We start from the raw sequence: 14,091 nt of genomic DNA, 5'->3' as shown, positions 1-14,091 counted from the left end.
CTGCTACTACTACTTCTCATCTACCCTTTCCCTTCCTTCTTCTAATCACTCTGCGGTTGATTCGTGCGAGTGTAATACCTCATTCTTTATTACTTAATTCACATCCAAAATGCTTCCTTCTCGCATTTCTCGCGCTGTAAGTTCCCTTCCCAGAAAAAATATAATCTCACGCGTCTTAGTCACTAATTGAATCACAATAGCTCCCTCGCGCTGCTTTTGCTCGCACTCCTATCACAAGAGTCCCTGGTGCTACTTTCCGCCGATGGAACTCCACAGAGGGTGGCGATGAGAAGGTGAAGGGCCAGGTCATTGGTATCGATCTTGGTAAGTAATATCGTACTGGCTTTGAACGTGTCTTGAAGCAGATAATTAACGTGATCGACGATAGGTACCACTAACTCCGCCGTTGCCGTCATGGAGGGCAAGACCCCTAAGATTATTGAGAACTCCGAGGGTAAGTGAAAATTTTTAACTGGGGTATCGGATATACATTGTACGGGTTTACTTCTCTTGCAATGCCCTATCGACCCTCTAGATCTGGAAATGGACAAATAGAAGCAAATTGCGATGAATTTTGATGGCTAACTTGATACTTAACAGGTGCTCGTACCACTCCCTCAGTTGTCGGTTTCGCCCAGGATGGTGAGCGACTAGTCGGTATTGCCGCCAAGCGTCAGGCCGTTGTCAACCCCGAGAACACTCTTTTCGCTACCAAGCGTCTCATCGGTCGCAAGTTCACCGATGCTGAGGTTCAGCGTGATATCAAGGAGGTTCCCTACAAGATTGTTCAGCACACCAACGGTGACGCCTGGGTTGAGGCCCGTGGCCAGAAGTACTCCCCCAGTCAGATTGGTGGATTTGTCTTGAACAAGATGAAGGAGACCGCTGAGGCCTACCTCGGACGCCCCGTTAAAAATGCCGTCGTCACCGTCCCTGCCTACTTCAACGACTCCCAGCGTCAAGCTACTAAAGATGCCGGTCAGATCTCCGGTCTGAACGTCCTCCGTGTCGTCAACGAGCCTACCGCCGCCGCCCTGGCTTACGGTCTCGAGAAGCAGAACGACCGCGTTGTCGCTGTCTACGATCTTGGTGGTGGTACCTTCGATATCTCTGTCCTGGAGATCCAGAAGGGTGTGTTCGAGGTCAAGTCCACCAACGGTGACACCCACCTTGGTGGTGAGGATTTCGATATCCACCTTGTCCGTCACATTCTGGATCAGTTCAAGAAGGAGTCCAGCATTGACCTTTCTGGTGATCGTATGGCTATCCAGCGTATCCGTGAGGCTGCCGAGAAGGCCAAGATTGAACTATCCTCTTCCTTGCAGACTGAGATCAACCTGCCCTTCATCACTGCCGATGCTTCCGGTGCCAAGCACATCAACTTGAAGATGTCCCGTTCCCAGCTCGAAGCTCTTGTTGAGCCTCTCATCAAGCGCACAATTGAGCCCGTCCGCAAGGCCCTCAAGGATGCCAATCTCCAGTCCAGCGAGATCCAGGACGTTATCCTTGTCGGTGGTATGACCCGTATGCCCAAGGTCACCGAGTCCGTCAAGTCCATGTTTGGTCGTGAGGCTGCCAAGTCCGTCAACCCTGACGAGGCTGTCGCTATCGGTGCCGCTGTCCAGGGTGCCGTTCTTTCCGGTGAGGTCACTGACGTCCTCCTGCTTGATGTCACTCCCCTCTCCCTCGGTATTGAGACCCTCGGCGGTGTCTTCACCCGTCTGATCACCCGTAACACCACCATCCCCACCAAGAAGTCCCAGACTTTCTCCACTGCTGCCGACATGCAGACCGCTGTCGAGATCAAGGTCTTCCAGGGTGAGCGTGAACTCGTCAAGGATAACAAGATGTTGGGTAACTTCCAGCTTGTTGGCATTCCCCCTGCCCACCGTGGTGTTCCCCAGATCGAGGTCACCTTCGACATTGACGCTGACTCCATTGTCCACGTCCATGCCAAGGACAAGTCTACCAACAAGGACCAGTCCATCACCATCGCCTCCGGCTCTGGTCTTTCCGACTCTGAGATCGAGTCCATGGTCCAGGACTCCGAGAAGTACGCTGAGTCTGACAAGGAGCGCAAGGCCGCCATTGAGGCTGCCAACCGCGCCGACAGCGTCCTGAACGATACCGAGAAGGCCCTCAAGGACTTCGAGGACCGTCTTGACAAGACCGAGGCCGAGACCATCAAGGAGAAGATTGCCTCTCTCCGCGAGTTTGTCGTCAAGAACCAGTCTGGTGAGGGCACTGCCACCGCCGAGGAGCTCAAGGAGAAGACTGATGAGCTCCAGACTGCTTCCCTGACTCTGTTCGACAAGATGCACAAGGCCCAGAACGAGCAGCAGGGTCAGCAGCAGCAGGGTGAGCAACAGGGTGAGAACAAGCAGTAAATTATATAATACTGATCTATAACTCTCCCTTCCTCCCATTCCCATCTCCCCTACCCGTGGCTACCTCGTAGCCACTTGTACTTTTTATCCTCTTTTTTGCCATTCCTATGTTTTGGGACGTTCATGTCCATTTTGGATCGCATCTCCCTTTTCGCATAACTGTACACATACCTTCAACTTTTATCCCCTGTTCTGGTGTACCGGTGTTTGACTACCAACTTGTATGAGGTTTTTTTTCTTCTCTTTCCCATATATCTCGTCTCGGGAGAAAAGGGAAACTGTCTTCCATTGTATTTAATGACATTACGGCGAAGGGGGGCCATCAAAAAGGATTGCAGACTTTGGCCAATAGAAATCGGAACTCTCCTCTCATTATTCATCTACAATCATATTACTACCTAGATATATGCAAGGTTGACTAAGCTCAGCGTCATGAGTCCATCAATCGATTTAGAGATGCTAGAAACAGAATTCTGTTTGCATCACTGGTGGGTTTATACATCTCGCGACAGTGAGAAGAGATGATAGGGTCAGTCTGACCCACAGAATCTTCTGAGACATGTAGCAAAAAGGATTTTTTTTTTTTTTTTTTTAAAAAAAAAAGAGGGTGGATACGATAATGTTAGTTCGAAACCGCTGTCAGTTCAATTCCGCGCCAATCTCATAAAGAAAGTTGACAAGGATTGATAGCTAAGTGGTTGATGGAGGTCCGCAAAGCGCGGTAAATATCAGTTGCGACTTAAAGTAGATGGACCAATCGTTCTTATAGCCCCGATTCCTTGCATGGACTAATAGGTGAAGAATAGGAAGTACGATGTACCTAGGTAGGGCTTTATATTCAATTATTTACTACTATTGGTATGTTTTGGTACATGCCAAGTAATGAGTATTGTATTGAGTATTAAAGATGACATATCTCATAGTATTGAATACCTTGTTTTGTTGACATGACATTATTCAACGGCCTTTGATTATTCATTTGTTCAACAGGCCTCGAGCCGACAAGTGCGGATCTTTTCAGCGAATCATGATTATACACACAAGCTGAGCTGGCAAAGTGGGTCTTTATGTCTTTCTATTTGCAATAAGAACTTGGAACTTGGAACGAAAAGGAGTATATGGAGTATGTGGATCGATCTATTTTGGTTTGGATATTATGTAGGGACGCAGTAACTTAGAACCTAGGTAACAATTGAATGATATCTAACAAATTACTAAGATGCTAAGTAAATAAAAGTAGGAAAGCACCTCTCGTAATATCGATCATCCTGAGACTGACTAGTTTAGTGCCCCCCTTAGAATTAGTATACATCTACTTATCCCCACTTTTGTTTCGTTCCAATAAAAATAAGTTGAAAAATTGGGCTTGACTAGCCTTATACAGTTGGTCTATAAGCATTCCAAGGTTGATGGATTACTGATCCGAGGGACATTTCAAACATTAGTTAGATTAGCCTTTTATCAGAGATAGCAATGTATACATCTCTTCAAGCCCTGAAAGTATAGGTAATTAGTATTGAATGTAGTATTCCGTACTCCGTGCTCCGTACTTCTTCCCATTAACGTGTCATTGATCTACTTGGCGTAGATCCTCTTCCTATTATTGGCTTACCTAACCACAGCCGTATTGATAGATCAACGACTCATAGACTATTGTAATTAATTACAGTATTCATTAATCTTGGAATCTGAGTAGAATCTTAGAATCTTACTCCGTAGTCTATGAATTGACTGGATCAATCCACTTAGTACTCCGTAGTCATGGCATGATTCCACATTGGTATCTGTATTTCTATAACGGCGCTAGTTGTTTATTTTTATTTCTTCCTTATTTGGTTATATGGGGTCCTTCCTTAAACCGTAACCGTTAGATCGATCTCCTTCCATTTTTCTTTTTCCCTTCTTTTCTCATCCTGGAAGCTTCAATCCTTCCAATTACACCCAAACACCCTAACCCCAATTTTAATCTTCTTTTCTTCTTCAATATGACGGCTGCTCCCCCAGTCAGTCATAATTCTCATCTCGTCCCAACCACTTTACCAAGATATCACCCAATTGCCATAAATCCCACACCTTCAATGCATCCCGACATGATGCAGAATCATCATTTCCGTCACTTTACCTTACATGACCCGCAAACTGGTCCACCACCAGCGCCGCCTGCACCTGCTCCCTCATCACTGGATCAGATTGAAGCTCGTTTGCGACAGTTGGAACATGAAGAAATGAATCGGATGGCTGCTCGCTCTCACTTGCTTGCTGTGCGAAAGCGCGAGGATGAAGAGTTTCGCAGAATGACTGAACTTGCCGAGGCTGAAGAGGATGTGAGTAAATAAACAAATCACAAATATATACCTATGTACTGACTTTGACAGGATCTGCGAAGACAGCGCAAGAGGATCAAGAGAGAGTCAATGGGATTGGGTGGTCATGGAAACCCTGACTCGCCGCCTCTACGACCATCACCACCACGTCGCTTATCAGAGACGAGTGCCGCTACCACTCTGGCTTTCTTCAAGCAGCAGAGCCCTCCAGAGCCTCGTCAGACCACTCTCCCACAAGCTTCACAACCGCCTGTGCCTCCACCAATTCATATGCACCAACAACATCATCCTCAACCATCTCAACTCCAACATCAACTCCAACAGCAACAGCAGCAACAGCAGCAGCAGCAACATCAACATCAACAGCAGCAACAGCAACAACAACAACATCAACATCAACACCATCTTTCACATCAACAACAACAGCAGCAGCATCATCATCAACAACACCATCCACTCCATCACCCTCATCCTGCACACCCTATTGTCGCCCATGACCATATAAACGGCGTGGGTTCAATTCGACGTAAACAAAAATATACCATCAAGAATGTCGAGGCATGGGGCGAGCGTCACGGCCGTCCCGCAGCCCATGATCCTTCCGGCCGTGCTTTGTGGAAAAGGCCATCCGACAGCAGTCTAGTATATCTGACCTGTCCAATCCAGGGCTGCGCCAAATCAGACTTTGTCACGCTGCACGGCTTCATGTGCCATCTGACCAAGAAACACAAAGACCGTACGCTCGGCAGCCAGTCTCGTGCGCTCGAGCTCTGCGGCATCGTCTATGACCCAAACGCTCCCCTTCCCCCAGTGTCATCTACCCAACGCAGCTCAAGAGAAGAGAGCCCGTTAGACCAAATGACCATGGAAGGTGACGACTCACACCTCGAGTCTGAATCCGAGGAGAGCGACGAACGCGACGAGCCATACCCCGTGAAAAGGGAGACCATTGAACGATCCCTGCCCGATGCAGATGAACCTTCACTTGATACACCTCCATTCCCCAGACCCTCCATGAACATGAATGGTTCTACCAAACACTCTATATCCTCTCTCATCGACCGCACTCCCGAACTCGACCACAGAGAAATCCTGGCTTCTTTGCCTTCTTCCGACCCTGCCATGACGACTCAGGTAGCTACACCTGTGTCCATGGAGCAGTCAGTGGTACCTGCGAAACGTAAATATGAATATACACCCCCTTCAGAAAAGGAGAACACAGAACCCGAGGGCTCTGTCGAGTAAACTTTTCTTGATACTTTCGTCAATAATATTTTCGATCTCAAAAACTCATTTGCATCTATTTCATCTCAGCATTGTTCATGGGCACATTTCCTTCTCTTGTTATATGCGAGCGTGGCTTATACTTTGGTTCTTTATGCTTGCACATTTTTGTTCGATTAGCGGACCTGTTCTATAATTTGCATGTTGCGCTTGAGCTGGAATTGAGATTGAGCTTGGGTATATTTGTCAATTATATTCGGGGTTGCTGGATCGTATGGATCCGGGCCTCGTATGCTATGTATAGCTGGAAATATTACTTGTCAACCTTAAGGTTGATTTGACGTCTGACCCTCGGACTACCTAGTGTACATGGTATTCCAATTAATTCAAAAGTAGTTATTTACTTCTCTCTCAACAACAGCAAGTGTACCAGGTATCCCGTTCCAGTTTTAAGCCCAGGACCTAATACCTCATCACTAATCCTCCAAACCCGAAATTCTCTCAGAGTCTCCTGTAACCAAGCCTCAAACACATCCGGCATCCGCTGCTGCTGCGCAACGATGCAGATAGTCGGTCGACGAGACCCGATCTCTTTGGAAGGCTCATAGGCAGGACGTAACCGACAGATCTCAGTACACGTCCGCACAAACGGCTTGACGAGAGCCTCGTTGTAAATACAGTCACAAGAAAGCAGAAGATCAAATCCGCGATCTTTGTCTTCATCCCCTCTACGGAAATCACCCAACTCTGGGATACAATCCCGCAACAATCCGGGTTGATCCAACTCCCAGTCCAGCGTGGTGAGGGTAACATTTGAGATATGGTGCGACTGCGACGGCGACGAAAGCTTTTTAGATGACTTGCCGCCTCGCTTTACCCCTCCAGATTTTTTCGAGTTGGAAGAGACAGAATTGTTAACTGACAGGTTTGTGCGGAATAATCGTCGCACATACTCTTGGTCAGTTGCGAGAAAATACTGTACGCTCGGAGCCAAGGCCAGGGCTACAAGAGCTGAGATTCCACATCCAAGCTCAACGACCACTGATTCAGATGATAGGAGATTGGTTGTCCAGAGAGGATTTGATGGTGTTGAGATCCAGTCTGTGAAGAGGGGCGTTATCTTCCATAGTACTGTAGGGTCAGGTTAGTATACGAAGATCGAAGATTAAAGGTTAAAAATTAAAGATCCTTCTGAGGGGGGGGGGGGGGGGGGTATGGGTTATGGAGTAAAAGCGGGGGATTAAGCTAGAGATCAAGATGAATCTTACAGATCTCGGGCCCTAGATCCTGGTGTCGCGTGCCATAGCGCAGTGAGTCCATGCATGATATACACGATATCTCTCGGGGCGTATGGGGCTGAGAGTGTAGATCTTACATACCAGCACCTGTTGTCCCTCCAGCACGAGAGGAAGAGAGTAAAGTTGGAGATTGAGTGATTGAATATTCGGCACCTTGTATTGTCACTTCTAGGGTTGTGGCGTGTGAGTCGATGAAGCCTAGGTTTCCAGTGGGGATATCTTGGCTGAAGAGTAAAAAGGACTCTTATTTAGTGAGCTAGGTATGTTTTTTTTTTCTTTTCTTTTCGAGTCTTGGTCCCACTAACCCTCATCGACGTCGGTGACTTCCTCACCACAAGAAAGGAGGTCTGTTATTTGTTGATTCATGATTGAATTGTATCAGGGGTTGTTAGTGGACTTGTTAGTTGATTCTAGCTTTGTTTTTGGAGTCACGTGGTATCATAAAACCATCTATACGAGAGACGAGTATATTTTATTCTACTAATACATATATATACGAAGTGATTTGTTTCTTATTACCGCTTTGACCATTGACCATGTCTGCACTAATGTCAGATATTGAAACATTAAATAAGCCTTGGCTTGATTTACTAGCTGGATTCGATGATTGGATTCTATTATGTCCTACAGCAGATCTAAAATAACTAGTTCACTAGCTCCCGGCTCGAGAGATTGTTGGGGCCCAACGAATGCAGGAGCTCTAATAAGCAAAGAGAATGGAGGTTACTTCGAAAGAATAGCTAGAGTTGCATAAATCCTTTCGGCTATCGATTGCATAGATTAAGAATTGAGACCTTGTACAGGACTGAAACGGCCGAGATCCCGCTAGAAGACCGGCTGCGTCATTTGGACCAGCCACATTTTCAAGCTAATCCTTCTCTGCTTCTCTTCTCTCCTCCATTGTGCTTTTTGGAAAACCTCTCTATCAATTTCTCTATCCTAATTCTGTTCAAAAGTAAGTCCCCGCAATTCTTAGGCTTCCCCTCTTGACCACTGACGTCCTCCCAATAGCAAATCCCACACCTCTCGTTTTCGGACTCCCTCTTCCTACCCATTCCTCATCCCTCATCCCTCATCCCTCATCCCTCATCCCTCATCCCTCATCCCTCATCCCTCATCCCTCATCCCTCATCCCTCATCCATCAACCCCCCTACCTTAAATCCTAATACTACACCATCATGTCTTTGCGTGATGCCCATCTCCAGCCGCGCATGTCCAAGAAGGGCCCTTTCTCTGTAGAGGTGCCCGGTGTGCAGCGTGTCGAGGGAGAGACTATTCCTCGCCGACACCCCGCCGCAAAGAACGGACTTGTCCTGCGCCCCTCCGAAGACGTTAGCACCACTTATGAGAACTTCCGCCGTTCCGCACGCCTGTTCGGCAACAACAAGGCCGTCGCCACCCGTCGCTTGATTAAGACCCACGTCGAGACCAAGAAGGTCAAGAAGATCGTTGATGGCGTGGAAACTGAGGTTGATAAGAAGTGGACCTACTTCGAACTGAGTGGCTACACCTACAAGACCTTCCTTGAGTATGAGAAGCTCTGTCTGGAGCTCGGCGCGGGTCTGCGCAAGTTGGGCCTGGAGAGGGACAGCAAGATCCATCTCTACGGTGCCACCAGTGCACACTGGCTCGCCATGTCGCACGGCGCTGCCTCTCAATCGGTGACTATCGTCACTGCCTATGATACCCTGGGCGAGGAAGGCCTGAAGCACTCCTTGGTTCAAACCTCCAGCAATGCCATCTTCCTGGACCCCGGCCTCATCCCGTCCCTGACCAATGTTCTGAAGGATATTCCCTCAGTCAAGCACATTATCTACAATACTGATACTGAGGTCAAGCAGTCCGACCTTGACAAGCTCAAGAGTAACTTTAGTCACATTAACGTTCTCAGCATCGAGGAGCTGCGCAAGTCCGGCGAGGAGAACCTCGTGGACCCCGTGCCTCCCAAGCCCGAGGACCTCTGCTGCATCATGTACACCTCCGGCTCTACTGGCGCACCCAAGGGTGTCTCTCTTACCCACGCCAACGTCATCGCTGCGACTGCCGGTGTCAACGAGATCGTGGGACCTTACATCGGAGTGAAGGACTCTCTTCTGACATACCTTCCCCAGGCGCACATCCTTGAGTTCATGTTCGAGAACCTCTGCTTGTTCTGGGGCGGTGCTATGGGATACGGCAACCCCCGCACATTGTCCGATGCTTCGATGCGCAATTGCAAGGGTGACATTCGCGAGTTCAAGCCCACCATTCTCGTTGGAGTTCCTGCCGTCTGGGAGTCCGTGAAGAAGGGCGTGCTGAACAAGCTTAATTCGAATAGTTTCATCGTGAAGGGTATGTTTTGGGGTGCTTTGGCTGCTAAGACCTTCTTGATGAACAACGGTTTCCCCGGCTCCGGTGTCGGTGCTTCCCTTCTCGACGCCATTGTCTTCAAGAAGCTCAAGGATGCTACTGGTGGCCACCTTCGTATTATGATGAACGGCGGTGGTCCCATTTCGAAGGACACCCAGAAGTTCCTGTCGATGGCCATTGCTCCCATGATCGGTGGCTACGGTTTGACCGAGACCTCTGCTATGGGTGCACTGAACGATCCCATGGCTTGGAACCCCAATGCCTTGGGTGATATTCCTGCCTCCATTGAGATCAAGCTCGTCGACTTCCCCGATGCCGGATACTTGTCTACGAACAACCCGCCTCAGGGTGAGATCCTCATTCGTGGTGGCAGTGTGACCAATGGTTACTTCGATAACGAGCAGGAGACCAAGGAAGCTCTGACTGAGGACGGATGGTTCAAGACTGGCGATATTGGTCAGTTCGACCAGTTCGGCCACCTGCAGATCATCGACCGTAAGAAGAACCTGGTCAAGACCCTCAATGGTGAATACATTGCCTTGGAGAAGTTGGAGTCTGTCTACCGCTCCAGCCCCGTTGTTGGCAACATCTGCGTCTACGCTGCCCAGGACCAGGACAAGCCTATTGCCATCATTGTGCCCCTCGAGCCTGCTCTGAAGAAGATTGCTAGCGAGAACGACATTAATGGTGACTCGATCGAGTCGCTCGTACACAACGAGAAGATCCAGCGTCTCGTTCTGAAACAGCTGCAGGAAGCTGGCCGTGTCGGTGGCCTACGAGGCATTGAGATCATCAACGGTGTTGTCCTGTCCGACGAGGAGTGGACCACTCAGTCTGTAGGTCTTATTCAAGCTCATTGTAATTCAATTCACTAATAATTCGACAATAGGGTTACCTCACCGCAGCACAGAAGTTGCAGCGCAAGAAGATCGTTGCCGCGTACCAGGGCCAAATAGACAAGGCTTACGGCAAGAAATAGAAGGTGAAGACTCCGATTTATGCTTAGGATAAATTTCAGCATGTGCTTATTTAATTTGTCTAACTTCTTTTTGCTTCCGACTTGGTCCTTCCAGTTTTTTTTTTTTCGGGTCCGATTTGATCCCACAAGCTGTTTTCGGTGTTTTTATACGAAATTTCTCGACTCCTGACTGATGACTGTGCTTGCCGTATCTATGGAGAATATGAGAGGACGAGTCTGACAAGACAGTTTGAAGACAGCGGGCTTGTTGCTTTGATACCTAATATCTGTTTCTTTTTCTCCCCTTGTTCATATCCTCTCTTCTTGAAGAGCTGCTGTTGATTTGGGACTAGTTAGTCGCAATGATCTCAAATGCAATATTTCAGCTTTAATTTTGACCATGTTCCTCCGTTCCTAGTAGCAGTGTAGCACCATATAAGTATTTAGATCAGCCGTAGCTACGCGCTGTGGTACTCTGTTAATGTAGCATACATCGTGACAGCCTCATAGCTTCTCACGTGACTAAATCGCAGACAGCTCCAACGTCGACCTCATTACACAACTCTCCAAATCACCGGTCACTTAGCACAATGTCTCTGTGGAGGTACGTATAACCTACTACCATTCACACTCAAGCAGAAATATCTAACACGTCCAAATTAGTGCCTACAAATCCCTCACCCCCAAAACCCGGGCCCTCTTCGGCGCCGGCGTCATGGCCTGGGCAACGATCGGGCTATGGACAACACCTCAAGTCGAGAACGCTCTAGGCATGCAATCTACAAAGGAGGAACAAGATGCTCTCGATCGTAAATTGGCTGTGCGCATCTCTCGCATTGAACCCGAAGAGAGTCGTCCCAATTAATCTTGAGCTTTGTCAGTCTATGCAGCGAGCCATGATTGAACCTCAGGACTTAATTTCATGCAATGGTCTTTCCACTGTGGACTGAAGGCCTTCTCCGCCAACTTCCGAGTGTGAATATTTTGCACCTCATGTCCCAAAACAATATCAGAGCAATGCCAAGGCTGTTATCCAGTCCTCAGCTTTCAAATTCATTATGCGGACAAGAAGCCAATTCGAAGATGGTCATAACTCTGGTTTCCAGTTGTCGTTGACTTTATGCTAATTCGGACCTATTTGTCTTTGGCCTGATAGCACAGCCTTTACAGTACAATACATGTTTTCGGTCCGCCGGCCGAGCTACGGAGATCTTTCGCACACGTCCATGTCCTGCAAAGGATGAAAAGGAATTGAACTAAAATGTCTGTGCTGTGCAGAATTTGTCTTGAAGCTTCAAACCCTCAGATGACCTCTCTTTGAACCTTTCCTTGAATTGATGTAGTCGACTCACAGTGCTTAACATCGGAGCTCTTGCAAATACTAGCGTCTGAGTCTACGCCTGTGAGCGTAGGTGGTTGCTTAATTAGTCCAGATCGGGACTTTTCAAGCCAATGGGGCATTTTATTTTCCGGGGTCGGAATTATAATGCGATTGCGAGCCGCAGATGCGCTTTTTTGGTTCACGGTCGTGCTGGCCTTATCACCCTGGGTTGAAGGAGCAGGCGGATGTGCTGGAGATGCTGGTCATGGTCTTGGTCTTGGTCTTGGTCTTGGTCTTAGTCCTTGTTTTGTTTTTTTTTTTTTGTCTTTTAGTTGACCTGTATTTTATCGCTATGTATATGATACTTTCCCCTACCTAAGTAGCGATTGAATTCTTCTTTTGGCTTTTGGTCTCTGAGGGTACCGTCCGAGATCAGATCGCTCAGCCTTTTTTTCCATTCCCGCTCAAGAACTAATGCTGAAACACAATCGTCAATTGCAATCCGAGCCCAAAAACAACAAGTCAGGTTTTGAATATTCAACCCCGAGCCTGACGTGCTGGCCAAGGGTCTTCATGTGAAACAAATCCAGAAGTCCGAAGCCCAAAGCTCAAAACTGAGAGCGCTGAAGTTGATATTGAAGTCGCGAAATCGGACAAGTACCCTCGGTTTTTCGCCTCCAGCAGATGCCGGACATATTGGAATCTTCTGCAGTAACCTGCTGTCTGCTCTTTGTCGAACCTGGCCAATTGAGCTGGGAATGTAGACGTGGGATGTTTTGAGTGGTCACTTGTAGTTCTCCATTCATACCTAGGTATCAGGAAGTTCAAGGGGTCTAAGATGGGCTAAGCCAATATCTGGAGGGGTTGAGGTTAAGTATCTAAGAACCTTGGAACCTTGGAAACATGGATCTGAGGCCCTGGGATCTTACTTGAATAGGTAGGTGATACTCGGTGGATCTATACGTCAGTGTAAAGCCTAGGTAGGTATTTCAGAGGAAATAACTATCATCTTCGGGGATTATTCGTATCTACCTACCAATAGCCTTACGAAGGTAGAGGCGAAGAACAAAGACACGAGATGAAATCCTGGCACCGCATGGCTTGATTTGGTTATGCACAACATGAGATAGTTTCACGGACAGCCCACCTGGGTAGGAGTCAAGTCTATCAAGATGACGACAACCTTAGAACATTTGAAGAAACATTTGAAGATATGCATATACGCCTAACATCCGTGAATATCTTACATATCCTTGATAACTAGGTAGGCACATAACAGCTCTGGAGGGTAAAATCCATGTAAGTTATCTATCTAGGTACTAGGTAGGTATCTAAACGAGCTCCAAGGTAAGACATGCTCAAATCAATTCTCGACATCACGAGCTAGTAAACGACTTTCTACCTGTAGTGTAACTAAATCCTATTCAGAAATCCTCCGCAATGATCGAGGATATGAGTCTTGCGACAAGGCTGAACTGGTCAAGGCTCATTCGGATATCTCATAGGAGGTCTTTGTCTCGGTGCATACGTAAAATAAGAGAAAAGAGAAAGGAATAGCCTGGAACATGCATATTTTCGGCCGGCGGCTTTCGTACGACATGATCCTGTTTAGGATAACTGGTTTTAGTGTGGCTATACCTGTCGCGTGATTCATTTATTTTCAGTAAATTGATTTCAAATTGTCTGTTTATATAGGATCATGATACAGCTTATTAGCACTGTCTACCAACTGACGAGGCTAGACCTTGACCTGTCAATATACTCATCTACGTTTAGCTTATTGGCAGGTACTCGTAATCAGCCTTCGAACCTTGGAAAGAGATTAGAGCTATACTGCCAAGGTCTACAAATTAAAATAAAACTAAAATTAAAATTAGCAAAGAATTTCCCGAGTTCTGCAGGTCTGATAATTCCTCCGATGTCCAAATGGCGTTCTTACTAACTCATAGTACAGGACTACCCCGGCCAATAACTAGGGCACTGACCTAGCTACATGTCAGCCATAGAAAGTGGCGTACTAAGTACACGTCCACGGAACTTACCGAACAGGAAGTACATATGTAACTATGTATAGTAAGCTGATCATCCAGGCAACAGTTATTTTACTAGTAGCCTGCATGCATAGAGCTGAGAATGCAATAAATTAAATTTGTACTTGCGCATGTACTGTCGATCCGGTGATCTAGGATCAGCTTCTGCTTCCAACCTAATTATGCACGTACTTTTTTT

At 47.3% G+C, this 14,091-nt stretch overlaps 6 protein-coding genes across 6 annotated transcripts; 5 read left to right on the top strand and 1 right to left on the bottom strand.

Moving 5' to 3' along the window:
- Positions 1–109: 109 nt before the first annotated feature.
- On the top strand, positions 110–2,387 carry N7495_000171 (Hsp70 family protein; the record flags this gene model as incomplete). The annotated part of the gene is made up of 4 exons (XM_057202841.1): positions 110–136; positions 201–324; positions 389–454; positions 601–2,387. The coding sequence occupies 4 exons, from the start codon at positions 110–112 to the stop codon at positions 2,385–2,387; spliced, it is 2,004 nt and encodes a 667-aa protein (XP_057066914.1).
- A 1,985-nt stretch (positions 2,388–4,372) lies between these two features.
- Positions 4,373–4,723, top strand: N7495_000170 (uncharacterized protein; the record flags this gene model as incomplete). The annotated part of the gene is made up of 1 exon (XM_057202840.1): positions 4,373–4,723. The coding sequence occupies one exon, from the start codon at positions 4,373–4,375 to the stop codon at positions 4,721–4,723; it is 351 nt and encodes a 116-aa protein (XP_057066913.1).
- A 78-nt stretch (positions 4,724–4,801) lies between these two features.
- N7495_000169 (uncharacterized protein) lies at positions 4,802–5,956 on the top strand (the record flags this gene model as incomplete). Its single annotated transcript, XM_057202839.1, has 1 exon — positions 4,802–5,956. The coding sequence occupies one exon, from the start codon at positions 4,802–4,804 to the stop codon at positions 5,954–5,956; it is 1,155 nt and encodes a 384-aa protein (XP_057066912.1).
- A 379-nt stretch (positions 5,957–6,335) lies between these two features.
- Positions 6,336–7,599, bottom strand: N7495_000168 (S-adenosylmethionine-dependent methyltransferase; the record flags this gene model as incomplete). The annotated part of the gene is made up of 3 exons (XM_057202838.1): positions 6,336–7,066; positions 7,315–7,476; positions 7,539–7,599. 3 exons carry the CDS (start codon positions 7,597–7,599, stop codon positions 6,336–6,338), a joined length of 954 nt encoding a protein of 317 aa, XP_057066911.1.
- An 813-nt stretch (positions 7,600–8,412) lies between these two features.
- On the top strand, positions 8,413–10,562 carry faa4 (long-chain fatty acid-CoA ligase FAA1; the record flags this gene model as incomplete). Its single annotated transcript, XM_057202837.1, has 2 exons — positions 8,413–10,419; positions 10,473–10,562. The coding sequence occupies 2 exons, from the start codon at positions 8,413–8,415 to the stop codon at positions 10,560–10,562; spliced, it is 2,097 nt and encodes a 698-aa protein (XP_057066910.1).
- Positions 10,563–11,131: 569 nt separating this feature from the next.
- On the top strand, positions 11,132–11,406 carry N7495_000166 (uncharacterized protein; the record flags this gene model as incomplete). The annotated part of the gene is made up of 2 exons (XM_057202836.1): positions 11,132–11,145; positions 11,205–11,406. 2 exons carry the CDS (start codon positions 11,132–11,134, stop codon positions 11,404–11,406), a joined length of 216 nt encoding a protein of 71 aa, XP_057066909.1.
- Positions 11,407–14,091: the final 2,685 nt, after the last annotated feature.

Source organism: Penicillium taxi (genome assembly GCF_028828555.1).
Source record: "Penicillium taxi strain IBT 34144 chromosome Unknown utg000001l_segment0_segment0, whole genome shotgun sequence".
Classification (NCBI taxonomy): domain Eukaryota; kingdom Fungi; phylum Ascomycota; class Eurotiomycetes; order Eurotiales; family Aspergillaceae; genus Penicillium; species Penicillium taxi.
This window is presented reverse-complemented; position numbering and strand designations above follow the sequence as displayed.